Source organism: Lepisma saccharinum, chromosome 20 (assembly GCF_977018435.1).
Source record: "Lepisma saccharinum chromosome 20, izLepSacc3.1, whole genome shotgun sequence".
NCBI classification, from domain to species: Eukaryota; Metazoa; Arthropoda; class Insecta; order Zygentoma; family Lepismatidae; genus Lepisma; species Lepisma saccharinum.
The window spans coordinates 22,362,298-22,381,300 of record NC_139248.1 but is presented as its reverse complement, the minus strand read 5'-3'; the positions used below and the strand labels follow the sequence as shown (position 1 = coordinate 22,381,300).

At 38.3% G+C, this 19,003-nt stretch overlaps 1 protein-coding gene across 1 annotated transcript in view; it reads left to right on the top strand.

Annotated features, from left to right (window-relative positions):
- Nucleotides 1–9,419, top strand: part of LOC146003378 (uncharacterized) — a 194,370-nt gene extending 184,951 nt beyond the window's left edge. The window contains exons 25-28 of the mRNA XM_083141659.1: nt 621–813; nt 4,122–4,319; nt 6,471–6,540; nt 9,242–9,419. Of these exons, the coding sequence (XP_082997785.1) occupies nt 621–813; nt 4,122–4,319; nt 6,471–6,536 (457 nt within the window). The 3' untranslated portion in view covers nt 6,537–6,540; nt 9,242–9,419. The remainder of the gene's footprint in view (nt 1–620; nt 814–4,121; nt 4,320–6,470; nt 6,541–9,241) is intronic.
- Nucleotides 9,420–19,003: the final 9,584 nt, after the last annotated feature.

Here is a 19,003-nt window from a genome sequence, read left to right as displayed (position 1 = left end):
TATATATATATATATATATATATATATGTGTGTGTGTGTGTATGTATGTATATTATACATATATGTATATTAGCAGGTAACAATATGTTATAAACACATTCTTACTTTCCAAAGAAGCGCATGTGGGATGACAAAACGGATCCGGATCCGAAAGTTTTGGATCCGGATCTGAAAATTCTGGATCCGGATCTGAAAGTTCTGGATCCGGATCCGAAAGTTCTGGATCCAGATCCGAAAATTCTGGATCCGGATCTGAAAATTCTGGATCCGGATCCGAAAATTCTGGATCCAGATCCGAAAGTACCGGATCCGGATCTGAAAATTCTGGATCCGAAAAATTTTAGGATCCCTAATTTGGACTACCTAAGACTTTTTTTTTTCAATACAGTTTTCAGTCAGTGTGTATTGTTCATACCCGCATGTGTTTCACACAAAAATGTTAAATATTTGAAAAATGTGCATTCTCTTATTAGACTTAGGAAAAGGTTTTCTTTTGGTTTGTAAAACCAAGGAACACATTTACGTTCAAAATTAAATACAATGTTGAGTTTTATCGATGTTTCTTCTGAATGATGCACAATTTTTCCTGGCTTGACTGATTTGAATTTTTTTTATTTCAGGAATGAAGTTCTGAAGGGCTGTGCAAGGGTGGCTGTGACAGAGGCCACTGGGCTTGTGAGAAGCTACACGCTGGAGTGCAATTACAATTCTGGGAGGGTGGTTAATGTCTTGCCTCCATGTGTTCAGGATCCCCTGTCAAGCAGTCTCAACCAGATGTTTCCCCCACGTTACACGCCAGAGATATATGCTGATGTAAGTTGTAAGTCTTTTGTTTATTTCTTGAAGATAGATTTTGCTGTAATAGTTTAACTTCTAGATGTCAGTATACTTTAGTGTTTCTGTGTTCGTGAACTTCATGTAGTACAACAGAATTTTGATTTAACTAGGACTCAGGTGGTATCCATTTGCATTTAATCCCTTAACTTATCAATAATTTTATGAAAGTTGTTCCAAAATTTGTTCATCATTTTAATGAATGATATTGAGTGTTTAGGTAGGAAACGCTAGGAATTTACTAATTTATACAGTATGTACAATACAGTTGTATATGCATTCAGTCCCCCTCGTTCGTTGTTATTTCAACTTTTGATGCTTTGATCGATCTTTCTTTTAGTGCATTTATAACAATCGTTTTTTGCATTGCATTGTCAATAACCTGGACAATAACTGAGAAATTTGGTAACCATGCTCACTTTGGCATTCTTTCATTTACTTTAATTTAATGTACAGGGTGGCTCAAAAAGTCACTTAACACCCCCTGTACAAGGCCACTGCAGCGTGCAACATGGAAATGGTGATGACCAATCATTATCAGGCCAAGGGGGAACCACATTGACGCCACCTGCGTGGTCGGCGGCCATCTTGATGTCCGCCATCTTGAATTCAACTTCAGAATTTTAAATGGGAAGGGGGTGATATGAAATATCAAATCAGGCTAGAATTTCACGAGAAATGCAATGGTGAAGGTTTTTTCGACGTATCTTTAACCAGTAAGAAGTTATGACTGAATTCTTGTACCAATTTGCTCCTTTTCGAGGTGTTAGAAAAATTCCTTCAAATTTGTTTAGCGCATCGGTAATGCATCGAGATCAAAGTGATGTCTAGGGAGTGGAGTCAATGTAGTTCCCCCTTGGCCTGGCAACGATTGGTCATCACCATTTCCACGTTGCGCGCTGCTGTGGCCTTGTACCGAGAGTGTTAAGTGACTTTTTGAGCCACCCCGTAGAATGTTTTTCTGTCTTTTGTAATAATAACCACTGATTCAGTCCTCTTTATAATTAAGTTAAATAATTTAATAAATTATAAATGAAAATTAATAAAGTGAAAATAATTTAATTTAACTACAAATCAGAATAAATACGGAGAAACTAGTACTCACTTTATCTGCGAAACTGTTTTTTTTTCTTTGTTCTATTAATTTCAGTGGCCAGTAGTCAGTGGAACTTGTTGTACTGTTGCTTGGCATGCTTCTATTGTTCGTAGTTCTCCGGCTGCTGCTAGGTGCACTGTTGTTAACTGTACGTCTGCATTCATGTCGTCTGCTATTTCCTGGCACTAACTGTTGTAGTAGCAGAATCCATGTGTGGTCTTGCTAAACACATAAAATAGTCATAAAATACAAAAGGTTCAAGTCAAGCACACCACCCACACACTCGTAGACACCAAAATTAAGGAAACAAATGCCATAATGCACTTCCCACAAGAACTAAACATCGATAGCGGACAGGCACACCACACATGGATTCCCCTACTACAACAGATACTGCACCTTTGGATTTTCAGCACTTAAGCATTTTCATTTTCATTCGGATATTCACCGATGGATTCAGCGTTGAATCCATCAGATTCCACCTCTTCCACCACAAACAGGGGCTGGTGCAAGCAGTGGATTTTAGGAATTGTGGGTAATTGTAGTCTGCTAACGATGAGCTACAATGGCGTCGATGGAGAATGGAAGTGAATTACAGGCTGGAAATCTACAGAATAAATGTGTGTGTTCTGTCACTGCACTTGTAAGTAGAAATAAATTTTCCTCTTCCTTCGTACTATCCTTAGTTGTTCTTTCAAATTCATTCAACAACGGTGTTTCCATAAAAACCGAAGCAACAGCCGAAACTGCAGAGTAAAGAGCAAGTGTAGCCTCCATTTTTAAACAATTTGTGATGAACATTCGAACGTTAGTGGTGGAATAGGCGATGACGTCAACTAAAGCTTCAGTGCTGAAAATCTGAAGGTACTGTTAGTGCCAGGAAATAGCAGACAACACCGGCGCAGACATACAGCTAACAAGAGCGCACCTAGTGCTGGCCGGAGAACTACGAACAATAGAAGCATGCCAAGCAACAGTACAACAAGTTCCAACAAGGATGGTGGCAGTGGCCACTGAAATTAATAGAACAAAGAAGAAAAAAACAGTTTTGCGGATAAAGTGAGTACTAGTTTCTCCGTATTTATCTACTACTGCGTCTCTCTTCTCCTAATTATGAATACAAATCAGAAGTAAGGGAAATTAAAAAAAGTATTAGCATTATCTTTTGATGAGATTTCTCCCTCCCTTATGAAATTTGATATCTCCTGGAGGAAAGTTGTTGAATTCAATACAGTCAGTGTCAGAGTGAATCTGTAAAAGTATATGTACAAAGTGACATCAGATAATCTTTGCTTAAATTCTAATATTTAAAACAGGATGAATCCTTCTTGTTGCATTCCCCCCCATTTTTTCTCATGATGCTTGTTCAGCACCAAAATTTTGAATTCCCACTGTGACTGCTTGATCCAAGGTATGAGTGCTAGCTGTTAAGATGGTTATTATTATAATATATTCGTTTTCTAATTTTATCCCTGATGGAGGTGTTATATTATTTCATGTTATAGTAGTATCTATATTTTGTAATATATAGGGTGTTTCAGTAGCTCTCGGCCCCTGATCTTTGCTTAGAAAAATCAAACTATTGGTCATATCATAATGAAATTTACTACGGACATACCTTGCTGTATGAGAAGCATGGTGATGGCATTGGAGATGGCGCCACAGTCGCTCTAGTCGTGGGCGATTCTGCTGTTAAGTATCATAATCATACGGATGTGTGCTTTTAGTCTGAGTTCTTGGCTCTGCTGTTGTGATGTACCCGGCTTTGGGCTACTGAGAATCCTTATGCTGTGCACAAAACACTTCTTCATGATGAAAAATTGGAATGTGGTGCACTTTATCAAAGTTCCACATTATTGGCCTCATCTTTTTCAACACTACAGTAGTACAGTGGATCCAGAAGCCCACGAGTTTGTAAATCAGTTAGATGATGAGAAACTCCATAATGGCTATTTTCAGCAGGATGGCACCACTTGCCACACTTCCAATGCCAGCATGTAAGAAATTGTGTCCTTCTTGTTTGAAGATCGTGTCATGCTAATGGCGACCACTTCCAACACTTGTTGTGACACAGGAAATTTCGTTACATTATGACCAATAGTTTGATTTTTATAAGTGAAAATCAGTGTCGGGGAGCAAGTGAAACACCCTGTAGATGGAATTCATTGAAGTATTGAACTTTCTCCTTTAGGTAGGACGAGCATTGGCCGTGTCAATCCTTGATCTCACAGACTCCAACCCATGGAGTCGAGTGCTGAAGTCTTGCCACAGAAGCCTTACAGGGTTGCGGGTGTGGCTCAAGGGTTACTCTGTTCCTGGAAGGTACGTGCCGGCACACAAATGTGAGAAAGGCAGAGTGGCTGCAAGAGGAATGGTGGAGGAATCTCAGGTAAGAAATATCTTCCGACAGTGTGACAAGTTTATGTCCTGTGTTCTTGTACGAGGGACATCCAGAAAAGAAGTTCCAATGATGTCTGTATGTGGCACTAGTGGTTAGAACGTGAATTTCATATGCGGCTGTGATCTGTTTCAGTGACAGCACTGGGAGAAAGATGCCAACTTTAATACAGTCTCACACAGATTGCAAGGTACGTGCCATAATCAGATTTTGCATGCTCAGAAGCCGACACCGGCAGAGAACCACCAATGGTAACAAAATTAAGCCTTGTTTCCATATGAAATACACTAAAGTTGCTGACCAAGGCAGTTTATTAAAAATTGAAAGCACTAACAACTAAAACTAAAAATCTAAAAAGATTTAGATTAGAAAGATTGTTAGTGCAGTTCTCCGGCTGACGCAGATCCTGATATGAGGTAGAAACGTAATGTGTAAAGTGCTTTTAATTTTTAGTAAACTGCCTTGGTCAGCAACTTTAAATCCACGAGCAATTGGGTCAGGTGTGCTGACTGGGTGTCATGAGTGTCAGTATGGTTAGATGATGGTGCAAACAATTCACGGAAGACTGATCCAATGTGCATGACCCTATACAGATGATCTCACACAGGCTCTTTTGCATCACTTGAAGTGGGAAGTCTTCGACCACCCCATGTACACTCTGGTCTTGTGCCTAGCGACTTTCATCTCTTCCTTCAGCTGAAGCAGTTTCTGGCAGGATGTCACTTTGCCAGCGACGCTGAGGTACAGACGGTTCCAGTCTTTGGCAGCATGGGTGTACAAAATTTTGTGCCATGCTATGACAAATGCGTAAACAGTGGTGGTGAATATGTCAAAGAGTAGGTTATGAATCGTCGTAACTAATGCAATAAATGTCAATTACTGCTGATGTTCTTGTTTTATTTTATGGCTATTGGGAACTTACTTTCTGGATGTCCCTCGTATAAGAATGCAGTTGTTACATATTGACTAAGTTATATATTAGTGAAACGTAGCTAAGGTAAAGTTCCCCATGCCCATTTATTAGAGGCTAGGTACACATAAGAGCACCAGAGCTGCTGTATGCAAGGACAAGGTTTTGGAAAAAATGCCATTTTAGATCAGCAACCTTTGGAATTGAATCTGGATCTCATGATGCTAGTCAAATATCCTAATGATGGAACACTGTGTCTCCTAGTGAAATATGGGTGGAGGGTGGCTTTATAGACTCTAAAAACCTCTAAAATAAGCAGGCAAAGGTAAGGGTTACCACGGGCAAAATTTGGCAAGGTCAATAAAAATACTGTTTTTATTGTGGAGAAAATCAAGGAAGCATTGTATGCTCATTGCAACTTGCCGTAAAGAGCTGCAGTGGTCTGGTCGGTAGGGCCTCTGACTGCCATGCAGGAGACCCGGGTTTGATTCCCAGGGTGGGTGATCTAAGGTCGAAATTTTTCCAGCCTTGTCTCTGCTTAAAGCGGCTCTGGGGCTCATCCAGTCTCAAATCAATGGGTACCTGGGGGGTAAAGACAGCCAAAGTATGGTGCTGATCATATCACCTCCAAAATGTCCGAGATTGAGAATAAGTGTGGCTGGCACATGAAGGCACATGCGGGATGTAAAGGTAGCCTGTCATGCATTCACTATCTTGGTGTGTGTTAGAGAGAGAGAGAAAACAAGTGACTATTTCAATGATTTCAACAAGATATAACATGAACAGTGAAGGGTAGAGTACAGTCATTATTTATGAAATAAATGAAATGAATGGTTGCAAGTGACCCATTATTGCATTTATATTTAGGGCTAGCTTGGTCTATATCCTAACAAGCAACAGCTTAAAAGATAAAAGCAGTTAAAAAAATGGAGGATTTTCTTTAATATTAAAATAAATTTTCCTCCTCCTTTCCTTATGGAAAGACTTCAACAAAGTCAAAATCTTTTAGAAAATTAAACTGATAAAAATATAATAATAGTAATAAACATGTGTTAATTCTGAGTCTATCATCCATTTCTATTGATTTTGCCACCAGTCTCCATGATATGATAAAGTGGTTAGCATTACTTTGTCCAAAGTCAGTGTGTTATAGGTTCAAATCCAGATGCTTCTTTGTGTTTGACCCGTCATCTACTTCAGTGCATTAAATGCTTGATTACTTTTTTTTCTAGAGTAACCTGTATGTTGCTCCACACGAAGCTGTTCCTTTTGTGAATTTTGATGCGGCTCAACCTTAGTCCGGTGAGTTCTTATAACAAATGTTCATTATTATATGTTCTGTTTTACGTTATGACAAACTTGAATGCAATGGATGTGCTCCAGAACTCTTAAACGGAAATACACAATTCTATTGAAATGTATTTCTCCTGTGAACTTTTCTAAGTTGTTTGTTTGCTACATGCAGGGTGCCGTGGTTCAAAACATAAGTTGCAGTGTTTTGTTTATGAAAAGTTCAATAGAAGTGCAGGTCCACATTGAACTACCCTAGTTTCAATGTTACTGCTATGTAAGTTACTGAATGATGGTGTTAAAATTGTACAGATGGGAAAGTACATTCGGCAGGTTTCTGCCGTAACTATTCATGTGTGCTCCCTTTGTAGCATGCTTGCTAGCAAATCGATAGCTATCTTTGTACAAGCTTTCTCCAGTATGTCATGGGTGATGGACATTTAGAAAGAGAGGGAGAGAGAGAGAGAGAGAGAGACAATGACAGTGTTTCACATCAGAGCAAACAACACATGTGTTTTCGTTTCTGTTCAAATATTCATTCTATGATCACGTGAAGATTTTGATTCTTCCATATCTGTACATTGTGGGTGTTCACTTTTCTGCTAAGTTGAAAACTAGCTTCATCCAAGAAGCAAATCTGGAAATGAAAATCAGGCTTATCATCCACATCTTCTATTAAGTCAGCTACAAACACTTTCTGCATTATCTGATATTACATGGCATTGGCATATTTCAATTCTTTACCATACATAGAAATTTCAGCAAAAAATGCAGACTCAACCAGGATTCGAACCCAGATATATATATATATATTAGTGTTTCAAAGGCAACAGATCCCATTGCAGTAGAACTGATAGACAATTCCACACTGGTAAACAGCAACAGCGATTATTTAGGTGAAACCAGGGTTGACTCCATAGCTCAGTTGGTACAGGAATGGCACAGTGCTCCAGAGACCCAGGTTCAAGTCCTGAGGCTTCATTTCTCTGACATTTCTACATAGTATGTGTCCAACAGTAAGGTTACAGACGCAATCCACTTGTCCATTATTTTCTGCCCTAGTTGTTTCAATATTCTTGTATACTGCGCCCCTATCTGGGTCATGACTTCAGAAACTAATATCTCCCAGCTTTATTCTGTCCTCAGCTTTTTCCTCCTCATTGTTCGCCTTAGAATACCTTGTAAAACAGATAATATGTCTTATCTTTAATATCCAACCATCACACACTCATCGCGAATTAGCAGACGTGAAATTTTTGCACAAAGTCATAAATAGCAAAATTAAATCCTAATTTCCTGATCAACAAATTTCATCTACAAATACCCACACGATCAACCCGTAAAGTAAAGCTCTTTCACAATCCCACTATGCTACAAGGCTCTCTCTTCTACAGCATTCTCTTTTCTACAAGCCAGCCCCTGTGGGAGAGTGGTTAGCACATCGTGCTACGATGCCAGGGGTCCCGGGTTCGAATCCTGGCCTGGGCATGGATGTTTGAGTGTCTATTCATCAATTTCATCATATCATCACTCATCCCCATCTTTGCAAATTAGCCAGAAGTGGCACAAAAGGTGAAGTAAAATAAATCAAATCAGATCAAATCAAATCTTTTCTACAGGCTTCCTCGCTCATATAATAACCTGCCTCCAAATGTTGACATAGTCTTGCCAGAACACAGTTTCAGAAAATTGTTAACAATGTATGTGTAGTAAGTCTTGAAGCTTTCCTGGCAACAAATAATGAAAAGATTCTCTCGGACTATCGACCAGGTGAGTTGTGGAAAAGATTCCAAGCTTTCGAGAGCTAATGTCACTCTCATCTTGAGGGAAGAAGTGCAGTGCTGAGCGTCAACCCACGGTGTATGTTATTGGAAATTGAGGTTCCCAGTGAAGATGGCAGACCAATCAGGACTACATATACACCAAGTTGGCGCTCAGCACTGCACTTCTACCCTGAAGATGAGAGTGACGTTAGCTCTCGAAAGCTTGGAATATTTTTCACAACTCACCTGCTTGATAGCCCGAGAGGATATTTTCATCATACATTGATGCTGCAGTTACTGTTTCATTATAAAATAGTAATTCAGTACTATATCTGAAACTTTAGGTAAAATAAATAAATAAATATTAAATTAATTTTCTCTTTCTGAATTTGTGCAGTTTCAAGCTGTCACATTATATCCTGCCCTATCAGCAATGAATGATTTTCATGGAAGAGATCTGTTTCAGAATGTGCATTTTGTACATGAAGTAACTTCACGAAGTTCATCAAACGCAACCCTCTTGGTAAAAAGCTTATTGCACACTGAAATGAAAGTACAGGCATCGGAGAATATAGTGCTGCATTTTTTTTAAGAATTATATAAAATCAGAGCCATTACTTTTCACTCATCCCTCTTATTAACATTCTGCTTATTTTCTAAACGTTCAATGCATAAGAAATAACTCTTGCTTGGATCTCATGTGAAAATGTGTGTTCTTTCATTATTGTTTGAATAGAATGTAAGAGACATGAAGTGAGCTGGTAGGGGAAGGATTATATGAACTGCTAAAAAAGACCAAAAGCATGCATCTAATTTGTAGTTGAAGGAGTAGCATACCCATCCTCTTGCAAACACTGCTATATCTCACACTTAATTCAGTATCATTTTTACTCATTGAAAACTTTTTAGGCTCTAGTATTAGTAAAATGAACTATATATTTTGCTTCCAGATTACAAATACTCCACCCTAAGTGGTTAATGGCTACTTCACATCAGAGTCGGATATGGTAACAATTGAAGATCTGTAGTAAAGTATACTTCCTTTCATCATGACTTGCCCTACATTACTTACAAATTTTGTACAGCTGCATGTTCTGTTCTATTTTTAGTATCAACCTGGTCATAATAAATTTTAATGCTTGTTTTCTCTAACACAATTATTTATTCTTATTAAGTAAATCATAGATAATGTACAAGTTTTCATTTGTACATAACATGTATTGTGCACTGTACATTATCTGTACATTATTGAAATGTACAGATACAGTCATTTTTAGAAATTTTATTTTAAGGAGATTCAGTGTATGTATTTTGAGATAGTCTGCAATGTAGTAAGTCTACAATGTAGTAAGGTGTAAGGGGTGAACTTTGTGCCAATCTCTTATTGCTGTACACTCTGAAAGCTGTATTATTGCAGGCTAACAAGGCGTTGGTGCCCGGACAGGATAATAACCATTGACCCACAACCAGGATATTGCCTATCCTCAGCACCCTTTTGCAACCTCAGATTTTTTTCTTAGTGTTTCAGGTTCACAGAACGATAAGGCTGAAGAAATTGTGGGTTAATTATGGCAAAAATATCCTATGGTTGCTTTGGGCTTAATTGTTTCTTGTGGAACAATTAAATTGTTCAGTACATGCCTCTATGGCAAGTGTCGACACATACATTCTCCACTGTTCCTGGCCTCCTACATTCACCTCACACACACAGTCCACAAAAGATGGATTTAGCCCTTTAACTACCACCAGGATGTATGAGGGCAAATCGAAAAGTCTTTGCCCCAATTTTTTTTTCCAGCCGAAATTATAAACATGCAGGGAAATCAAAATATAGGAATTGTTCTATGCAGGGTTCCCACACACCTGGAAAACCTGGAAATCTCAGGGAGTTTGAAAAAAATACAAATCTCAGGGAAAATCTTGTAATTGATTAATGGTTCCCAATGATGCAAAACTGAGGGATTATAATATGCTCCTGTCTGTGGATAATCCAAGCTGTTGCAGCATTTCTTTTTCAGCAAGGAACTCATATCTTTTTCTTTGTCTGTTTCTTGTTTTTAAATGTGGTTCCAGGGCTGGTGACCAAGTGTATACCCACATAAATTTTGGGCTTTTTAAAATTTAATTAACCGATTTCGATCTTTTACATGATGTAAAATATATGCGATGTGCTCAGCGAATGGAAGACCTGATACAGGAACTTCTCAGGAGAAAGAGAATGAAGGCTGTAACTGGTGATAAAGTAATTCGCCAGTTTAAGACATTGTTGCACAATGTCAGTAGTGAAAAGGAATTGAAAGAGAAGTTTTGTAACTTTTCAATCAAAACTGATGCACTAGATTCTTTTTTTACAGGTGTCATGAAGGGCAAGGATGACTTATCTGAGTTATGGAGCACTATTAAGTTGGTTTTGATTTTATCACATGACAATGCATATGTATGTGGAAAGTGGGTTTTCTGTAAATAAGCAGGTTTTAATAGAAAACTTGAAAGAAGAGTCTGTTGTGGCTATTGGCAAGTTTATGATGCAGTGAAAGTGGTAGGAGGAGTGTCAAATGTAGAAGTAAGCAAAGATATGATCCAGAGTGTTAAAGGTGGACGTATTAGATTCGAAGAAGAATTGCAGAAGATGAGAAAGAAATGTGATCACAAGTGAGATCCGTGCTTTACAAGCCAAACAACAAAAGATGCAAGAAGCAGCAAAGGCTATTGCAGAACAATTAAAGAAACTTGAAGCTTCTGCCGTAAAGTTTCTTAATTTGCTGTATCAGACATTAAGTACATTTCTTGTTATATATTTCAGTCTCAGTAACTTATTATTCCTTTTTACATTGGTACTAATAATTTTCACTTCATTTTTATATGTTTTAAAAATTCCAATAATTTGTTTGTCTTAACTATTATTGTACGCATTACAGTTAATTGATATTGTATCTATTTATAAACATCTATGAAAAGTGTGAAAATATTTCAATGTTCTATATCAGATATGTTAGAAATTGTTTCAGAGTTGTTTTAAGTTCTAGAAAACTGTTCATCTTTGTTCTTAATACATGCAAAGAAGTGTAATTTTATTTTATTATTGAACTAGTTTTGTTATTTGCATCAGAAAACAACAGTAATAAAGAAGGTGAGGATAATATGGCTATGAGGGGAAATGGAGGAGGCCATTGTAAAATTATAGTAGTCTTTTACTGTGCATTCAATACTCTGGAAAAAATATGAGGATTCTGGAAAACTCAGGAAAATCTCAGGGAAAATGGATCTGGATTTTGCATGGGAACCCTGTATGTAGCTTGCACTATTTTTCCACATAGTCATGACAGCGGTTCAGGCATTTGTCGCATCACACCACTACAGTAGTTTGGAGATGAGTCTGTTGATGGTCCTGTTTGCCACATGAGACCTGGCCTTATTGTGGATTATAACCACATTGTCCACACTGAGAATCCCTTGGCACTTTTTTCTGATGGCAGCTTGCAGACATGAGAGTGTACCACAATAGCTGTCACCGTTGATGGTGGCACCACCAGCAGGAGTGGTCCTCGGCGATCCCGGAAGACCATGAGCAATGTTTTTCGTTGTGAGCGAGAAACAAGGATGCCCCGACCGTTCATTGTCATGAAGGTCTTCTCGGCCATTTTGAAACTCACAACACCACCACTGCACACTTCTCAAAGCGAGACACTTGTCCCCATACGTCGACTGCATTTCCCTGTGGATCTCGATGGGCGTTCATCCTTTGCTCCATTGAAAACTAATAACACTTTGCTGCGCATACGATGTGGACATATTGAGTACTACAGCCATCTTTGCAAACTGACAGCAGCGCAGTGTCGCAGAGCAGCCAAGAGTTAATGCAGGGCCGTTCCAAGAAAAACCTATTGCATTGAATGCATATCTTGGTTTCTCAATCACACTAATATTTTGGCTGAAAAAAAAATAGGGGCAAAGACTTTTTGATTTGCCCTCGTATGTATCCCATTTATTGATTGATTGAAATTAATATTCTGGGTGCATCAGCACTTGGACTGCTTACACTAGTCACAACACAAGGCCAAGTCCCTTACCATAAATATAATCAACACTTCTTGTCTCTGAGGACTAGACACCTCCTTACCCAGGTTAAAAGCTGAGGCTTCAAAGGGACATTCAGCAGATATAAGAATAAGAACAAAAACACAGGACATCACACGGCTCTACAGAGGATTTTACTGGCTGTAGGTCCAGATACCATTGCCCATTTACTGGGATGTACAGTGGGATCTATGAGTATTACCGTGCAAATTGTCCATCACCATGTTCATGCACTTAATTTGACTCAATAAGAGCTTCAAGAATTAAAAGAAAACTCAAAACAAGCTGCAGACAACTTCTGCACCAGCATACATAAAAATCCATCGCTTAAAAACACACAGGATGTAAGAGAAAAATTAATGAAAATAGTCATGGACAATTTGCACGGTAATACTCATGGATCCCACTGTACTATGTGGAAGTAAGTGTGACATTTTGGGGCTTATGAGAAAGTCAACCTGTGTTCCATCAGATGTTCTTTGTATGCCATTGGTATATTACAAAGTATATGATAACTTCTGTTATCAACATATTATTTAATATATATCCTACGAGTACTTTTTCATGGAGCAAAATAATCCCAATGGATTTTACAAGAAGAATGCCTTCATGAGTCAGGCCCGTAGCTAGAACTGACCGCCAGGGGGGGCTCACGAGTTATCAGGGGGGGGGGGGCTTTGTAAACCAAGTCCATTTTCAAAAGTTTAATAGTATTAAATGAAAGTAAATTATGTGTGTCGGGGTCATTAAGTTAATTTAAAATATAAAATTTAGAAATATCATACAAATACTACAGTTTTTTTTTTCTATATCTTCTAAAACATCTCTTGAAGTGCTAATGACTGCTACTGACACCATCCCTTAATACACACACTCCATGCTATTTTTGATGATACAATATTCACTTCAATCATTGTGCCTATCATACATTCCACCCCCGCCCAAAGCAATAAAACTTGGGATCTGTTGACATTTGATGCGGAAGGAATGTGGATAATAACATCAAAGTCACAGATTTCTGTCAAACGAGAGGCTGCAACAGGGGCAGGGAAGGTACAGATAAAGAACTTTCTAAAGTCTAGAGAATCTTCTAAAACTTGCTGCTGCCTTAGACTTCTGCCCGTAAACAAGATGAACGAACAAAGTTGTGAACAAATTAATATATTCTGTCTACATTTTCACTTTTCACCTCAAACAAATTAGAATACAAAATAGTTTTACCTAATATCAAGGGGGCTGGCAGCAGTGCCAGGGGGGCTGAGCCCCCCCTGGCCCCTGCCTGGCTACGGGCCTGTCATGAGTACGTTATGTAGAGCAATGTACAGGGTGAGTTGCAAACAATTTGTGAAGAATAAGGATAAAGATATTTTTGCCAATGACTAGCTGATTGACTACCTGGGGTGTATGTATATGTGTGCGTATGTGTGTGTGTGTGTGTGATAAGTAAAAAAGAAATACTCACCAAACACTAGAAAAGGAAATATTTTCATTTGTGACCACATCTTCAGCTGTAGAGATTAGGAAAGTGCCGGAAATGAAAGTGCGAGTTCGATCTGCATAATCCATATCAGAGATATAGATGGTACAGAAAAATTTGGTTCTTTTGCCAGGAAACCGTGAGTCGTATGGTATGATGTGGGAGGGGATGGGTATGGAGAATATTACTTGGTTGCCTTTTCAGGTCAAGGGCAATGTTCGAAGTGAGGGGGATGGTATCTCCCAGCTAGAAAAATTTGGGCAAAGCATCCTCCCAGCTGTCTCATTGTCACCATGTTAAACATACCCTCAGCTAGCATATTCCACTTCAGACACTGGCCAGGGGTGCATGATAATATTCAATTCATTATGGAGATACGCAATGGCCAGGAACGGTTTTTATCTCACTTTTGCAAATACACACTGCTCAATTATTTTCAGTCATGCACTGCAAACTTGATATTAACTTTGGTACCTCTTTCTCCTTGCAGTCCCATTGATCCATTCACTTGTGTCAAGTTCTGTAGTCTGAAAATATTTTTCCAAACCCGTGGAGCTGATGGTTTCAAAGAAAGCAGAACACCGTAAAATCTTACTCAGTAGAGGCACATAGTAGATCGAATTGCACTTTAAATTGAAGGTCCAGTCCCAGTTATCCTATCTGTGAATAAAGTGAACTTGAAACTCAAAGCAAAAAACAAATTATGAAATGCTCACTCCCCTCCTCTGTACTTTTCAAATATAATTCAGCCCCTTTTATTGTTGTTGTTGAATTGTTGTTTTAAGTCCACTTTATGCACAGCAAGGCTATTCGGGACTGGACCTAGAGTTTAAAGTGGAATCCGAACCACTATGCCATGTGCCGCCACCAGGTATTGTACCCGGGACCCCTTGGTTACAAGGCAATTACTTTATCACTATGCCATCGAGGACAGCCCCTTTTATTTTCTGTATCTTTTACATCCAGAGAATCATAAGACAACGTCTGTTTCATAGGCTCGTAATGAAAGCCAGTGGTGATTTGGCTAGAGCATTGAGATTCTTCATGTTCTACCACAGTAAGATGCATCAATTAATATAATACTTCTGATGTTATTTCTTCATACACTTATGTTTGCAAAACATCGAGATTTTAGTGATGTACGTATATTACAAGATGAAATATACTAATGTCCAAAATTAAAGCAACAACAGAAATTCTTACCCATGTCCATTTGACCACATAATACGATCAGGTGATAGTAATATTTATGATGTCATAGACAACTGGTTTAAGATAGAAAATAAACTAACCTTAATGTGCCAGGATTTATCAACAAAAAAATCACGATAGTAACAGATTAAACTTGGCAAATTTATCAAAAAAAATCACACGAGGAAAGAATTTCTGTTTGTTGCTTTAATTTTGGACACTAGTGTACATTGAAAGACACAGTACAGTTAGATTTCAATTAAAGGGAAATCTAGCTCTAGTGTATAATCCTTATAAATCTGTATACCTCTACTTGATGTAATTTCTCTTCAACCAATGAGTTTGATTTGATTTGGTGTTTTAAGTCTAATTTATGCACAGTAAGGCTAATAGGGACTGGACCTACAGTTTAAAGTGGGATCCAAACCACTGTGTGCTTCCACCGGGTATCGAACCTGGGACCCCTTGATTACAAGGCGATGACGCTACCACTGCAGCATCGGGGAGGGCTCTTCAACCAATAGCTATTACGGATTTACCTTAATGCATCCTGTATGTATACCTCTTTCTATCTTTGGTTTTGATCTTACTGTTAGCATTGGTAATGTATGTTGGACCAAAACAGCCAAAATAAGGAAATGTGGCTAATAATTTTCTGCTTACAGAAAATGATAATACCAGTGCTCAAAGTGAGGGGAATGTGGGGGTGCTATCCCATCCCCCCAATTAAGAAAAATTTCATAAAGCATCACTTCAGCTAGGATAATTTGAAATAGCATCCCCCCACCCCACATATGTGCCCTGGTGGTCTAGTTGGTAGGGCATCTGGCTGCTGGGAGAACTGAGTTCGACTCCTGGGGTGGATGATCTAAGGTCAAAATTCATCTGGCCTTGTCCTCACACAAACTGGCTCTGGGGCTCACCCAGCCTCAAATCAATGGGTACCTAGGGGTAAAGGTGACCTCCAAAATGGCTAAGATCGAGAATGTGTTGTGCCCTACCCCCCTTAAATGTGTCTTCATGGCACAGGGAACTTTACATTACCTTATCACATATGCCCTCAGCTAGGAAATTCCACTTCAAACACTGGATGATACCATCATTGAAGTTCCTACCAAGGTCATTTTTGGAACTTGAGGAAATCAAATAATTTGAAGTGTCCTTAGAGTGCAATAAATATCACCATTCATAATACAGAGTGCCCCATAACAATTGACAAAAAATATAATATTGATAGCTGTTAGTCTCAACTGACTTATGGGCCATGTATCTATGAATGCTTTACACTTTATACTACACATTATAATGTATTCTCAGTGCACGACCTGTAATAATAATTATGAGTAATTAATTTAGTTCACATGCTTCTCTCCTGCATGGGTTTATGTATTGTGAAATGGTACAGTGGGATGCATAAGTATTATCAATCAAATTTTCCATCACCATGTTCATTCTGTTTAATACGTATTCTCAAAAATATTTAAAAATACAAAACTTCTTGTACTTACGTTTAGGTGAGTATATATTTTTTCCGAACGATGTTTTGGGGAAACTAAAGTTCCCTTCCTCAGGTTATTTTTCTAGGCTATCTGAAATACTCCATAACCATGTCAAATCACTTCAAAAGCCAGGGGAAAGGATCGGTACAACTTTGGTGAAGGAAAATTATTTTGGAAAATTTGCTAAAACTATTAAAACTCCCATCTCCGATGACTGTTTAAAACCACAACAATAAAAACTTTTTCAGCCTAAAAGAACCATTTCAAGTTAAAAAGATAAAAAGGCGCACGCCATTTCACTTCCCCGTAATGACTTCAGGATGACTCCTCGCTGAATGCAGAAAGTTGTCCGTGTGCTGTTTCCCCCTCACACACTTCCCCTACATTTCCCCTTCCTGCTTACGTCACATCGAATTCAAAGTCTCGTATTTCTTGAGACTCGCGAATTACATCTGTGGTAACATGGAAACCTATTTTCTTGTATTTGCGCTTCTCCCTTTTTTAAAACATCCCTATCCATATCTGATCCACATTTCCATCATCTCTGTTCAATTTATTATCCCTACCCTTGCAAATGTAGGAAGCCTCCTAATTGGTTTATTTTCCTCCCGAACCACCTCTCGTTTTTTAATTTCATGTCCCTTCTCAATTATATGCTCAGACAGCCCTGTTCTAGGGACTTCCTCTCTTATATCCATGTCATGCTCCTTCCATCATAGCTGCGATGCCAAGGGTCCCGGGTTCGAATCCCGGTCGGGTATGGTTGTTTGTGAATGTCCATTTTCATCCATTTCATCACTCATCTCCATCTTCGCAAATTAGCCAAGAGGCACAAAACGCGAAGTAAAATAAACTAATTCAATCAATCAATCAATCAATCCTTCCATCATATGTCCATACTCCTACCCGTTTGACCAATATATTCCTTGTCACACTCACATTTAATACTGTAAATCCCTTTCTTTCCCCCCTCTTTTTTTTTACCTTTTCCATCTTTCTTGTACTCAGTGAAGTGTTTTTGCAATGTTCTCGGAGCTTTCATTCCACACTTAATTCCATATCCCCTTACTAGTTTTTTCACCCTCTCCGATACCCCTTTCATTCTGCTTCTTTTATGTAACGAGAGCTTCAGGAATTGAAACAAAGCACCAAACAAGCTGCTCACAACTTCTGCAGCAGCAAAAGTAAAAACCCACTCCTTAAAAACATGTAGGATGAAGGAGAAAAATGAATGAAAATAGTCACGGACAATTTGTCAAGCAATATATGTGCATCCCACTGTACTTACATACAATCAGACCCCACACTGCATGGCAAAACAAAGATGAGCCTATTATTTTTGTTAATTACATATTTATATTGTTCTATGAAAATTAGATCATATGCAGTGATATTCAGTTAGGCAGATTTCTTCACTTCAGTAATGATATTTTTATTTTTTTGTCTCTGAAGTGGCCTTATGGAATAGGACGGTTTGTAAGACCCATTCTGTTATTTTAATTTGACATTCAAATTATTTCCAATCATCTCAAATAAACTTTAATTAATTAATACATGTAATATAAACTTACATAAGGGATGCAGTATTTTGTCACAAGGTTAAACAGCTAAGAAATTATTTTCAATGCAATATTGCTCCCAGATTCTTCAGGAAACTTACTTCCAGAATGGGAAAGAAGTGGGGGGGGGTCTTGTAATATAATATATAAATGGTCGTGGATGAATAGCTGTAATCATAATAGGGAATTCTAGAAAAATGTCAAGCTTGATGGTCAAAATTATATACCAGTGAAGAGCAATGTGCTCAGTGGCGTGCCCAAGGGGGGGGTTGGGGGGGGGTTATAACACCCCCTTTGGCCCAGCATTCCTTAAAAAAGAACGTCAAATGCAGGAAAATATGGCAAAACGAGAACTGACTACCAAAGAAAGTGTATGTAACCCCTCCCTTTTGAAAATCCTGGGCACGCCACTGAATGTGCTGGACATTTTTTAAAGGAGGACATCTTTAGATTGTGAATAGTCAATAAATATGTTTTAAACTAAAATTTTGTGTAAAAAAATTACCTCATCAAGTACTTTTCCACTAACTTTGATTCAGAAAATCCGAATTCATAGATTGCCATTTGTGTCAGTCTGTTACCTTCAAATTTATTTTTGTGTAGTGCTGGCAGAATACATTTCAAGAAATTTTGCTGTGCAAGAAGAAAGACTACTATTTGTAAATTTCCTGGTTACATTTTTTTTTATTGTGTGTTTCATGAATCATATACAAAGAAATGCAATGTAAACAAAACTGCTTCTAAAGTGTTATTCTGTCACCTCTGGAATTCTTCAATAAACCAAATGGAATTAAATTCTCAACATCAACACCATCTGGTGATCAAGTATCACTATTTTATTTAACTGTGGCCCATCCTACTAATATTTGTGGTGGATTCCATATAACCAAACAAGAAAGCAAATGACAA